Source organism: Etheostoma spectabile, chromosome 15 (assembly GCF_008692095.1).
Source record: "Etheostoma spectabile isolate EspeVRDwgs_2016 chromosome 15, UIUC_Espe_1.0, whole genome shotgun sequence".
Taxonomy (NCBI): domain Eukaryota; kingdom Metazoa; phylum Chordata; class Actinopteri; order Perciformes; family Percidae; genus Etheostoma; species Etheostoma spectabile.
The window spans coordinates 5,611,434-5,624,356 of NC_045747.1; the positions used below are offsets into that span (position 1 = coordinate 5,611,434).

At 38.7% G+C, this 12,923-nt stretch overlaps 2 protein-coding genes across 5 annotated transcripts in view; one reads left to right on the forward strand and one right to left on the reverse strand.

Annotated features, from left to right (window-relative positions):
• Positions 1 to 10,012, forward strand: part of eps8l1a (EPS8 signaling adaptor L1a) — a 10,876-nt gene extending 864 nt beyond the window's left edge. The window contains exons 2-14 of one of the 4 annotated variants that reach the window (XM_032538708.1): positions 45 to 162; positions 338 to 396; positions 2,058 to 2,196; positions 3,329 to 3,414; positions 3,530 to 3,604; positions 3,679 to 3,827; positions 3,915 to 4,112; positions 4,264 to 4,372; positions 4,479 to 4,619; positions 4,740 to 4,881; positions 5,459 to 5,621; positions 6,413 to 6,545; positions 8,555 to 10,012. In XM_032538708.1, the coding sequence (XP_032394599.1) occupies positions 45 to 162; positions 338 to 396; positions 2,058 to 2,196; positions 3,329 to 3,414; positions 3,530 to 3,604; positions 3,679 to 3,827; positions 3,915 to 4,112; positions 4,264 to 4,372; positions 4,479 to 4,619; positions 4,740 to 4,881; positions 5,459 to 5,621; positions 6,413 to 6,545; positions 8,555 to 8,641 (1,599 nt within the window). In that variant the 3' untranslated portion in view covers positions 8,642 to 10,012. Of the gene's footprint in view, positions 1 to 42; positions 163 to 337; positions 397 to 2,057; positions 2,197 to 3,328; positions 3,415 to 3,529; positions 3,605 to 3,678; positions 3,831 to 3,905; positions 4,113 to 4,263; positions 4,373 to 4,478; positions 4,620 to 4,736; positions 4,882 to 5,458; positions 5,622 to 6,412; positions 6,546 to 8,554 lie in introns of all 4 variants that reach the window. The other 3 variants (XM_032538705.1, XM_032538707.1, XM_032538704.1) reach the window with 3 other exon arrangements.
• A 94-nt stretch (positions 10,013 to 10,106) lies between these two features.
• Positions 10,107 to 12,491, reverse strand: nme4 (NME/NM23 nucleoside diphosphate kinase 4). The gene is made up of 5 exons (XM_032538747.1): positions 12,245 to 12,491; positions 11,081 to 11,211; positions 10,886 to 10,987; positions 10,585 to 10,697; positions 10,107 to 10,455 (listed from the first exon to the last, which is right to left on the reverse strand). The coding sequence occupies exons 1-5, from the start codon at positions 12,390 to 12,392 to the stop codon at positions 10,335 to 10,337; spliced, it is 615 nt and encodes a 204-aa protein (XP_032394638.1). The 5' UTR covers positions 12,393 to 12,491; the 3' UTR covers positions 10,107 to 10,334.
• Between the last annotated feature and the right edge of the window lie 432 nt (positions 12,492 to 12,923).

The following is a 12,923-nucleotide window of genomic DNA, read 5'->3' on the forward strand; positions in this document are numbered from 1 at the left end:
ACATGCATCGCTGATTTTACTCTGTCTGCATCCACACACAATAGATGTCTGCATCGCCGCCTCCGGTGGCCCCTAGGAAGCATTCAGGTGTCAGAGTCATGATAATGCCGGGAGAGCAGCCTCTTCCTAGTGGCCTGCCCATCTACACAGATTTTGGCAAAGGTATATTCATCTGCCTAATGTGTATGCATATGTGTGAGCATCTGCTCTTGCCACAAATATGTGTTGGCTTTTTCTGCACATGTTGTCCTGTTCTTGCAACTGACCTATCACAGCCGGCTTTGTTTCATTTACATGTCCAACTTTTCTTTAATGGCTTTGTTCTCTCTCTGCTTAGAAAAGGGTGCCAGTGGGGAGTCAAATTATACACCTCTATTGAATGCAGAGAGAGAAGTGGTATGTGCATGCATAACTCATTTTGATTTTAAATGTGTATTAGGGCAAAAGGGTTTGAGAATAAAGCTTACAAATATTCAATGGGATGTTAAAGTCAAATGAGAGGAGGCTACCTGTGCAAAGAAGCTTAAAGAAAGTATGTGGTCCCATCAAGTTAATGTCAGTGTATTGTATTTATGCACAATCAAGACAGCAACCGTACATGAGAGGAGACATAATATAAGTGTTGGTAAGGCGATATGGATGGAAATGTAAAATCGTCATTCTTGAGCATGTAACTGACAAGTATTGAGGCTCTGCACGAGAGGGGTAGAAGACAATTTAATATGTCTATACATTTAGTGAGTGTTTACATTGTGAATAGAGGACATTAACATATGCTGATGTCAAATTTGTAATGCATATGATGCTTGGAATAAAAATAGTTATGTACAGGATGTTAGTTTATACAATACAATACAATATTATTTTAGACTTTTTAGTAGACTTTTTATTTTTCTGTTTACTGATATTACAATTAACCACTAGCAGCCCTACAATAGCCATATTAAAAGTTAATACAATATTTAGTTGCTATGAAAAGAGGCAGTGGGGATTTAAAGTTGAGCAAGCGCCTGTGACAGATAGGAAAGAGGGGATTTGATTCAGTCCTGATTCCTGAGTTAATGGCAGGGGCTACCTCTGGAAGTTTTATTGACCAGGCCTACATCACCACTGAGCTTCCCATTGTGATCCAATAGTTATTTACTGCAATCCAGGACGACGGCCCTGCAGTAAGATCTACCAGGTAGAGGTTATAATGTAAATTTAGTTTGTTGGTTGAGACCATGAGTGGTGTTCATTCAACTCCATGATAATATTTGAGGTTGTAGTTTGTGATGATACTGTTGTATTGGATTACATTTGATAGTATATTCATACGTCGGATGAATAAGAGGAACACATTATTAAGGGGTCTTCTACATTTTTTAAACCAAGCACCCCTTAACTGAAAGAGCGATGGACGAGGGACCCATACAACATATATTGTATCCCATTAAGTTGCATATCAAACTGGCCCTACAAAACATGTAGGGCGATCTACAGCCTTTATACATACATTTTATTACATAGAATACTAAGCTATTACAGTAATAATTGTTGGCATGATTTTATAAATCATCTTTTAATGTTAAACATACATGTGCCACAGTGAATCCTTATTAACTGTATCTGTGGATGGCTGCCTTAGTGACTACCTTACCAATAGGCCAGTAAGCAGAGGGGATTTATATTTGCTAATAATACTGTATGTTGGATTAATTTGAATTTTTTGAAAAACTTCCAAAAATTGGGTGACTCTTGAATTGACTCTGAGGAACCCCTGTGGAAGATCTATGCCTTAGAAGATTGCACATAAATCAATTACTCTTTTACACATTCTTAAATATTTAACAGTATAACCATTACAAATGTATTTATTGCAGGGCTATGGCTTTGAACTGCATACACATGCGTTAGCATACCATATGTTAAATGCAGCTTTTTAGTTTCACCTCCTTGTATGTTGTTTGACTCATTACTACTTCATTAAATTACCAGTAATATTAACTGTTGACCTAAAAAAGTCACTTGCTGTAAGTTGCTCTGGTAAATGGCTAAAACACAGTATTTTTCTTCAGGAGATTCTGAACCACTGCTTTGACGATGTGGAGCGATTCATGTCACGTTTGCAGCAGACGGCTGAGGCCCAGAGTGTTCTCAACCAAACGAGGAAGAAGAAAAGCAGAAAGAGCAAGAAGAATAAGGACCAAAATGGTGGGAGTTGTTCTTCCATCATGTCAGCTAACTACCGTAGTCGTAGTTTAATTAGGATGGTCCCTTTGGCCCAAAAAATATGTACGTTAGTCAGATGATATGTCTAAGGTGGGTTTAAATTTTGAAGAAGTGGCTCTCAGCTGGGGGCAGAGAAGGACAGAAGGACGTTGAAGGTGCTTGGCAGGAGATTCGTTAGTGCTGGCTTCTGGTAGGACTGCAGAAGAAGAATAGAGGCAGGCAACTGGAGACAAAGGCAGAATATTGGCACACTATTTTACATGCAGGAAACTGCTCAACAAGCATGGTGCCAAAAAGTCCAACGGATGATTCTTAAAATTATTGCCCACAGCAAGCATGAACAAGAAACATGACAGAGAGCTTACTGAAGCTGGGGCCAAGTCAGTCCAGGGACATTACACTATTAAACAATGTTTTTTAAAACTTTAACTAACTTCAAATAAGCTTTATTCATTAGTTAATTCTGTTGGGTTGTGGCCGTCCAGTTGTATAAGCGTGGGCGAAATATTCACACCAGACATTTTTTTATCCTGTTAGCATCCTGTTTGATTATGAATACATAAATTACCACAATGGCATTTTGTTACTGGGACATGAAGATTATTAGAAAGAACAGCAAGAAGATTTGGTTTCCTCATCATGGGACACTATAAATTGCAAGTATGCGAATAGGAGTTTTGATTTAATCTGTCTTCGCCCTGTGTTGTCAGAGGCAACATGACCAGGGTGTTTCCCAGATTTCTGGTTAGTGTTTGCTGGATAGGTGGTGCCCTAGATAAGACTAAAGGCATTGAACATATAAATGTATTAAAAATGAAATAGAAGATTGTTATTAGTCACAACCACTGGCTTTGTTTTGTAAGAATACTTGCTGGAACACGCTAGAACAAGCACTCCACACCTGTACTTGAAGACTTAACAGCCTTTCTGCTTTTTCCCTAAAGAACCTGCTATATAACTAGAATTTGGCAGCTTACAAATTGTTCTAGATAATTAAAAGAATTGACAAATGATACTGACACCTATCTGTCAGTATCATTTGTGATCATGGTTTTGTGTCTGTGTTTCATATGTTAACTGTTAAGTTGTAGCTGTGATGGTGCTCTTCTGTGTGCAGATTTGTTGACCCTGAAAGCTTCTCCTCCATCAGAGGAAGAATTTGTGGACATCTTTCAGAAAATCAAGTACTCCCTCTGTCTTCTGGTAAGCCTACTATCGTCATAATTGAGCAATAAGTAACTCTGGAAATGTGCAAGTAAATTATGGTAAAACTTCTGCAAATGAAAAGTCAAAAGACTCATTTTGCTGGTTTATTTAGGACCGTCTAAAGTCATCCATCGCAGAGCCTGATGCACCAGAGCTGCTCCATCCCATCTTTGTGCCTCTTCGACTGGTGAGCCTTTCTAATGTTTCATTTAGTAGTTTCTCTTTCTGTGATACTGACTGTAGCAATCATTTTTTTCACAGATGGTGGAAACCACTGGAGGGCCAGGGTTAGGTGCATCAGTGGTCAGTCCTGCTATGACCACTGGTGCTGTTTCACTGCTTCAGAAGCACCTGACTGAGGAGGAAAAACAGCTGTGGACTTCCTTAGGACCCAACTGGATTTCATTCTGGTCCGTGTTTTGTGTGTGTAAATCTTGGTTTGTGAGTGTGTTATATGGCTCTAACAAAATCTTCTTGCCCTTTTTCTTGCACCTTAGTGGGTCTGGTTCTTCATACTCACCTGTCTTCCTGGATGGGTGGCAGCCTCAGGCCTATAACTCAACTGGCCAGCTTTTTGAAGATCCTATCACGTCGCAGCACAAACAAGATGCTTTCAGAGAACGTAGGCAGGCACAGACTTTACATGACCAAGCTCAAAGGACAGCGGAGGGCCCTGGTGCAGGCACTTATGAAGTGTAAGTCTGTAGGGAATGAAAAGAGGAGGTTATAAAGTCTTAGTATAACTTGTGTCAATGTCTCACATTAGATATTAGGATAATGATATCTGAATTTGTTAAATGGGTTCACTTTTCTTATGTTATGTTTTAAATGACATTTCTATTTCAGAGAAGGAAATGGGCTCCCACCAGAGGGTGAGAGACTTTACTGCTGCAGTTATGACTTTGTGGCGAGAAACAGCAGTGAGCTTTCTGTCCTACAAGGAGAAACACTAGAGGTACACACCCATAATTAGAATTAGATAGGTGGAGAAGTGGTAACACACCTGTAAAAATAGATATGTTCTTGTAATGTATCACAAAACTCAACTGAACTTTTTTTAGGTTATTGAGTCATCAAAGAGATGGTGGAAGTGTCGGAATCGCTTTGACCAGATCGGATTTGTCCCCTCTAATATCCTGGAGCCTCTGTCTGCACTGAATAACACTGGGAGAGACAACCCAGTGGTACGCAGAGAGTCAAAGGTGCAAGTACAGACACAACATCCAGAGTTTTGATACAGTGCCTCCAACATTGCACACACTGTGGCTTTTTGTCTTATGCAATCTCAGTTTTTATTAATTCTTGGCTTTCCAAAACAGAAGACGCCTATTTACCCTCGGACCAAGTACTTCTCATATGCTCCTCCAAGCCAACTTGGGACCAGTCCTACCGCTATCAGCCAAATGCGACCACAGAGTATGGTTTTACCATCTACAACAACACAGAAAGAAAACAGTGAGCGAGGTAACATGCCCATACTTGTTGAATATGAGGAATGGTAAATTGTGTGTACAAACATATAAAGAGCTTGTTGGAATATCAACTTCAATAACCTATTGGATCCCAGGAGCTTCTTATGTACTTTTAGCATATAACAACAGTAGCAGTTATCACTGTTTCTCATCTGTCACTTAAGTGCTACTAAAGTCCTGTCTCCAGCAGACACACATGGCTTTATCAAGATGCTCCTCCTAGCATTTTGTTGCATTAATTTCTAAGAGGAAGAAGTTGAGTGTTGAGCCTGTGTAGTTCTATTGCTTTGACACAATAGTCTTTTAGTTAGTAACTTGCATAAGCTCTTGTGTTGATATTTGGTGCAGTTGAATTCCTACAAAACACTGGGAAATGCTGATAGTAAATACAGAGATAACTGGCCTTACACAAACCTATGAATTATTAGAGATTTTGTTACACCAATTTCTGTAACACCTTACATGAACACTAAACACAAAACAACCCTGGAGGTTGAGCACTAATCTTAAATTGGAGAATTGTGTTAAATTGGTTTGTGTGTGTGTGTGTGTTTGTATTATATTTGCAGTCCTAAAAATGAATGACGAGCTTCATCGGCGGTTAGCTAGTAAAAGAGACTCGGTCCGTCCGCTGGTGGTTCCCCGCACCACTGACACTTCTTCTCTCCTGAACTACCACTCATCGTCTGCCGAGGTGGAGGCCTGGCTCACCGCCAAAGGCTTCAGTCAGCTGTGAGTGTACATTGAAGGAGGAAACTCTAGCTCAAACAAAAACCTGATTTAGAACAAGGCTAGTTTGTGGAACCTAGTAATCAGTTAGTAATCATGTTGTTCTCCAGATCCACCAGGGATATCAAGTAATACAAAAGGAACATGTCCAACACCAGTTGTGTGCCTAAATAAATCAATCTATGCATTTCTATCACTGATTATACTATTACCCAGATTATGCTGAAATAGTTTTAATCTAATGATTGCAATTGTACTAAATGAAAATGATCCAGGAGCATTATTGACTCTACTGTATCAGGAAATGTAAAATAAGAACTGGATTTTATTGCTCAAGTGGACTGCCTTGGCTTCAGTAAGTTGTATGGGGGGTGCTTATTGAACCTTTTTGGTACTTTGGACTTGAAGAACAACAATAAAATGAAATCAAAGTAATCTCCACAATTTGTAGCATTACACATGCAGCACATGCAGCTTTCAAATGAACATTCTTTGATTTTGTTTAGTGTACAATAGCGCCCTCAAATGTCAAAATGTCCTCCCTGCCGATGTTCATGTAATGCAACTTAGCTGTGAACTGAGGTGAGTTGGAGTTGAACATAAACAGTCAGCTAGGAGGACATTTATGGGTGCTATTACAACAAAAAAATAAAGAAGAGCGTCTCGGGAAAAGATAAACTTATATTTCCTTTAGATTATTCCAACAACTGGATTCTTCTCTCTGATAAAAATGAAGGTTATAGATGAACTTTTGACAATGACACCTCTTTTGTTGCTCCTTCCCCCTCTGTTAGGACAGTTCAGACTCTGGGCATTTTAAATGGAGCGCAGCTTTTTTCCCTGAATAAGGAGGAACTCCGCACGGTGTCACCAGAAGAAGGTGCAAGAGCCTACAGCCAAATTATGGTGCAGAAGGCCCTCCTCGAGGTTTGTCCAGTAGTTTTCTGGGTGTACTGGGTTTTCTTGTGTGTGTTTGCGAGGTTATGCGTGGGTCCATATGTCCATGAGTGGGTTGTTTGGTTAACCTTGACTTCTACAAAGACTTTGACAAAGAGTCAAAAAATGTTACTGACCAATCTACTGACCTACATTGTTACCTTGCAACCACAATATATACATATATACATATATATATATATACATATATATATATATATATATATATATAAGTTTCTACAGACCTCATAGGTCCATAGTTGCAGGGAGTAGATTTTACAGTTTTTACAGATCCATCTTGTTCTGGGTCTGGTACTAAAGGAATTTCATAATGTCTTCAGAGGTTTACTCTTTTAGCAGTCCACCCCCTTTTTATAGGGACAGGGGATGTTAAGGGGGAGAAAGCAGGACAACAGTAGATGAGCATTTAAAAGCTGGAAACATGAAGATTCATTTGAGATGCATTCAACACTGTGTGTTATGTTTTTCAAGTCATGAATCCAAAAAGAAAAAAAACAAAAACTAATCATTAAATTACTTCAAAAAAGTGAAAGTGCATAAGGAGTTTATGATATAGGTATGCTATGGCCATAAAAATGGTCACAAATCCCTCCAAAATACAACAATAAGACACCAAGACCTTGAGTTACAAAATCCATGCTGTGATTTGAAATCAAAACCTTTTCACATTGGAGATTTCTTCAGAGATTGGAAGACAAGCACTTCTGTTCAGAAAACTGCTCAGAAACCCCCCTATTATCAACATACCTAGGAAAGCCATAGATCTCTGAATCCCATAGAACTCTAGTTTGCATTTGTAGTTTCATGAGGCTGTGAACATCCTAGAGATCACAACGGGTCCTTTTATACAGTGACACGTTTCCAAAAATGATCTCACTAAATTGAAATGCCTACTATGGGGACTAACATCATCACAAATCAATACAATTCTAATTGAATCCACAAGACTCTTAGCTTTCTAGTCATACCCAATATGTGTAACTCCAAGATTGTTTAGAGACCCCAGTATGCAGAATTATTTAAATACACCATTTTAGAATAGGCAAAGTAACACATGTATACTGCATGAGGAAAACTGCATAGTTTTTGACCCAAACTAAATTGGGAATATCATGAAGGGCTTATGTCTATAAAGGGGATGCTTGTAGGTTCTTATAGAAACCATCCTCATTCAGATATCTTAAGGTTGGAGGTCAAGGGACCCCTTTGAATATGCCCATGCCAGTTTTTCTCTCGGCAAAACTTAGCCAAATTTTGGAGAATTATTGCGCAACACGTTAGTATGCCATGGTTGGTAACACTGGATTCCTTAGACGGTCTAGTTTCATATGATACAAATATCTTCCTGAGCCTGCTATTGCCTCTTAAAGGTGCCCTGCCACACGTATTTTATTACTTTGTGGTAATGTCTAAAGTTCTACCATGGGCTCTAACACCGTTGTAAAAAAAAATGCCTTGTTACCTTGTTTCAAGCAATTCTAGCGTGGTATAGACAGCCTGCAGCAAGACTCAGCTTGATTTGTGCCAGTTCTCCATAATATTCAACGACTTAAGCTGCTTGACTCTGATTGGCTTACAGCTAGCCAATGACAGCCTGGCTATCAGTATTCTTTACCCAGTGCAACATTGTATGCTCATGGTAACGAGCTCAGGCAACATGATGTCAGTCTGACCAGCTTTTGTAATTGGCCTGATTTCTCCGCCTCTTTCTTTTCAGTGGCTAGAGCTGACAGAAGAGGCAGCAGTTCATTTTCATTAACGACATAACACAAACACATGTGGACCTAACATATTTCTTGTGTGGCAGGGCACCTTTTAAACTGAAAGTTCTCCAGGTCTGCCAGCGGGTCGTACAATTGTTAAGAAATGTGACCAAATGGGACTAGAATTTTAAGGATAGTTTCAAATGAATGGACTTAAACAGATTTTCTTTAGTCTTTTGAAGTTCTCCTTGATATTTTATCTTTTGTCCTCCTCAGGATGTGCACAACGCCTCTGAACTAGAAACGGTGATGGAGAAGCAAAAGCTGAAGGTTGACCTGAAATCCGAGAGCGATGTAATGTGACGTTGGTAATAAATATTTGGATGATCAATGGAGATACCTGTGATATTGCATTTACTGTATGAACAAAGTGATGTTGAAAATGGATTTTAATCGTTTATTCATACATGCTGAAATTACTAGTATGTGCTACAGATCGAGCAGCAAAAGCTAGCTAGAGTGAGCGATTAAAGTTCACTCACGAATAATGTGATTAACATTGGGACTATTTTAGATCTCTACATGCTTTAAACTTTAACTTTTTGCTAGAGTTTCACTTAAGCTATTCTTACTTTTTGTAACATTATAGTTTTTAAAATTGGAACATTTCTCTCATCCTTTGTTTAGGCAATATCTAAACACAATACACATTCTGATGATTAGTTTGATGTGTTAACAACAATGGACTGAAACGGCTTTTTAGAGAGCATTCTGTCAAAAATGTTCATGACACTACAGAACAGTCGGGTTTGATTGATGTAGAGTTTTAATTGCTTGCACTTCATTCTATATTAAGACAGTGTTGCTTATTGCAGTCAAATATTGTTTTAGACCAAATACACATCCAACTGATGCGCGATTAATACACTATTTTAGTCCTGGCTCTTTCTGTGATGTTCTTTTGAGACTGAAATGTTTCCGATTCTGTTTTTTTTTTTCATTGTGACTTTAGCTGGGACTCATATCATGAGATAATGAACAACACAGTACCACAACACAGAACAGTAGTAGATTAATTGCTGTCTATGTATTGGCTTGAATAGAACTTAAATTATGTGCATTTTTGTACCATATCTATGAGTTTACTGCAACCGTTCTTTGCATATTTTGACAAAGACAAGTATGATCAAAGTAATCACTTTTATTTAAAATTATGTGAAGAATGCTGAATAAGTATTTCCATAACTGAAATTATGTGCAACAGAGTTTTTTCTTCAGCTGTATCATTGATTACAAAAGTGACACTAAAGAGGTCAACATACTTACAATCTGAATCAATTATCATCATGTCAATATGTTACTTCATTTTTATATTGACAGCACCAGCACATTTTTTCAAATGTTTTTTTCAAAAGAGGTAAAATGTTCTAGTGCAAACAGTGATTATTTGATTTTGGCTGAATTAAAAAAAAAACTATTACTATTTCATACAGCTCCTGCCAAGATTTGCACTTAAAACCATTATTTCTTTTCCTCATATTTAATTACTATCATCTTTTAAACAGGTAGTAGGATTACTTAACATTTTCAGTTTTACAAAAGTACTTACAATTTCAGTCAAGTATTGTTATTATCACACTTAAAGTATTTGAGGGCATACTGTATTTCAGGTTAACACATTACTCCCAAAACAATACTACTACATATAATTTGTTAAACAAAAAAGAAAATACACAACATTTTACTAATAACTATTTTAACAATAAGGCTATGTCAAAATGTCATTTAATGTTGCCAAAAAAGGGATTTCTGCAACTTAAAGATTTTTTCTCTGTGTTGAAATAAGTTATAATATTAACACACTTCTTAGTGAATCTATTAGCCTGCTGGAGCTGATCATTATACAGAAGAGCAGCTACTGGGGTGATCCTAAGTGCACTTACTGAGGTAAATTATTTGGTAGGAACCCTGAATATGATTCATCTTTTTCAATCCCTGTGGTCACAAGAGACAGACCTCTATTACTGATTCTCACTGTTTCCTGCACTCAGCGTCTTTACACCTCACAGCTGATGGTCTGGTCACAGCAGTCCCAGTTCACGAGCTCCTTTCTCTGAAACCACAGCTGGATCTCCCTCTGCGCCCCCTCTGGTGAATCACTGGCATGAACTACATTCCTTTAAATAACCAACGCACATAATTGATCACATGTAAATGCTTCACAAGGCGCAATACATGGAAACTGCCATGAAGTTATTGTTTAGTTCTGTAACTTGCTGTAATGAGATCAAATTACATCATGTTACCTGCTGACATGAAAGCTGAAATCTCCTCTGATTGTGCCTGCCTGGGCCTCCACTGGGTTAGTATGTCCCACCATCGTACGTGACGTCTGGACTACTTTGGGCCCTTCCCACACCTAAACAAAATTAAAACAATACATATATCGTCCCACAAAAACAATATATTCAAGTTTTACAGATATTTGAAAAACATACCTTTCATGTCTGTCAATCTAATGAAAAGGTAGAAATAATTTAAAAAAGAAGCAGTTATAATGTAAAATATAGTAGTATCTCACAAGGAGACAGAAAGAAGAGTCCTCACCATGGCAACAACAGGCCCTGAGGTCATGTAATGCAGCAGACTTGGATAGAAGGGCTTAGTCCTCAGTTCATAGTAGTGCTGAGACAGGAGATCATCAGGCACCTTTACAACAGAGACAGCAACAGTTAGAAATTAAACAGAACATTTGCACATCACACAAACATTGACAAACAAACTTATTTCAGAATTCTTTACCTGCAACATTTTCAGGCCAACCAGCTTGAAGCCCCGCTGCTCAAACCGCTGAATTATTTGTCCCACAAGACGACGTTGAACTCCATCTGGCTTTACAGCAATAAGAGTCCGCTCCCTCACATCTGGCACACCTGGTGGGACAGCTACTTTACATACTGCTGCTGGGGGGCTTAATTCATAACAATATCTCATCATTTATAAGATTTTTTTATTTAGTTATTAGTTGTTTCAAATTTTAACAATCTGACTCTGCAACGTAAATAAAGCTGACACATAAAAGTAGCAGAATAGAAGTATAAAGTTGCATAAAATGTAATTACCCACGTAAAGCACTGCAGCCTACAATTACCTCCAAATTGTACTAGAGTACTTGAGTAAATGTAGGCTACTAGTTTCTTTCCACCACTGACCCTCACATCTGAGGAGGACAAATATTTACTCCCACACACACACACGGTATGTAGCCTATTTAGATTAGATGGTTAGTTGCGCACAAAATAGGCTACTAGGAGCTAATGAATAACTGCATGCGATCAATTACATACACACGTGACTCGCCACGGGGCGAACTCAATACGGGCATTTAATTTGCAGACTGAAGACTGTGCCAGTAAAGTAGGCTCCATCGACTCGTTAACGGGCTGTATGGAAGTTTCTTCCTGAGAAGGTTTGGTGTCGTACATGGTACTGTGCCTCGTCTATTACGCAGAATGCGCACAGGCTTTGGCACGATTACGCACACCGCAGGTCCCGGTTTCTCAAGCATCGCTGTTACCCTCATCCTCCTCATCATCATCATCACTATCTCCTGTGTCAATAACCCATTTCCAGTTCATGACTCCATGAGTCTGGCAAGCACATTTTATTTCGCAAACGCTCCGTTATGTTTGGAACAAGTAGGCTGAACTTTGAGCATCGGATGTAAAGTCCCTTTGACTCGGTGCCAAGAATGTTGGACCATTATATTAATTAAATCTAAAAAAATATATATTTATGTCATGTCAAAAAAGATTTAAGTAACTCGGTCAATTTCTGAATTAAACATAAGTCCCGAAAGAGTGCCCTTTAGTTCTTTGTGAAAAGCAATGCGTGTAGAAGCCCACAAGAAATGTACAAAAGTAAAACCAACATCCGACCAGTTGATTTTTAAATCCAGTTACTTACTTGATTTGCTCCTGTGCCCAGCAGCTCGGCATCCACCCAGAAGCGTAGTGGGGAACCCGGCTGATAGCAGACTTTTAGTGGTTTCTTGATTCCCTAAATTACCCAGTTGAAGACATTTCTTCAAAAAGCACCGCTGCAACACGACCATGTTTAGACGTGCGTTTGTCACTCTGTAAAGAGAAAAGTAAACCCGCCTCAATCAAAACTCACGAGTCGCCCCGTCTGCCAACCTCCCCCCGATTGTTGATTAAAGTGGAACATCTTTATCTCGGGTGATGCCAGACGTGTTTGCGGTTTCACTTATTTCTGCAGAATTTGTTTTAGTCCAGCGTTTACCAATGATTCCAAAACCCTTCACTTGTACTATGTACAATTCCATCCTTGGATTTAAGAATAAACACACTGATCATGCACTTCAGTTTTTACCAGTAGAGCTTTGATAACATTTAAGTTCTACAGCATAAGATTAACTACAATTGTAAGATGGTGGATTTGCAAGAAACAATCAAAGAGGTTAAAAATATCGATGTCCCAGAAGAACTTAACTTTCTTTTAGCTCCAAAACTGATGGATCCTGCACTCCCATAATGCAACTCACTAGTGTCTTAAAACACTCCAAGCTCCAAACAATGTAAAGCAGGTTAGGGTTATTGTTACAGACTTGACAGCCATAGAACTT

Excerpts from the sequence above, each read along its gene's own strand:
- nme4 (XM_032538747.1), bottom strand. The coding sequence starts at position 12,392 with ATGGTCGTGTTGCAGCGGTGCTTTTTGAAGAAATGTCTTCAACTGGGT. Across the intron at positions 11,212-12,244 it reads TGGGCACAGGAGCAAATCAA|GTGTGCCAGATGTGAGGGAG; the intron begins GTAAGTAACTGG and ends CTGTCCCACCAG. Across the intron at positions 10,988-11,080 it reads TTGGCCTGAAAATGTTGCAG|GTGCCTGATGATCTCCTGTC; the intron begins GTAAAGAATTCT and ends TCTGTTGTAAAG.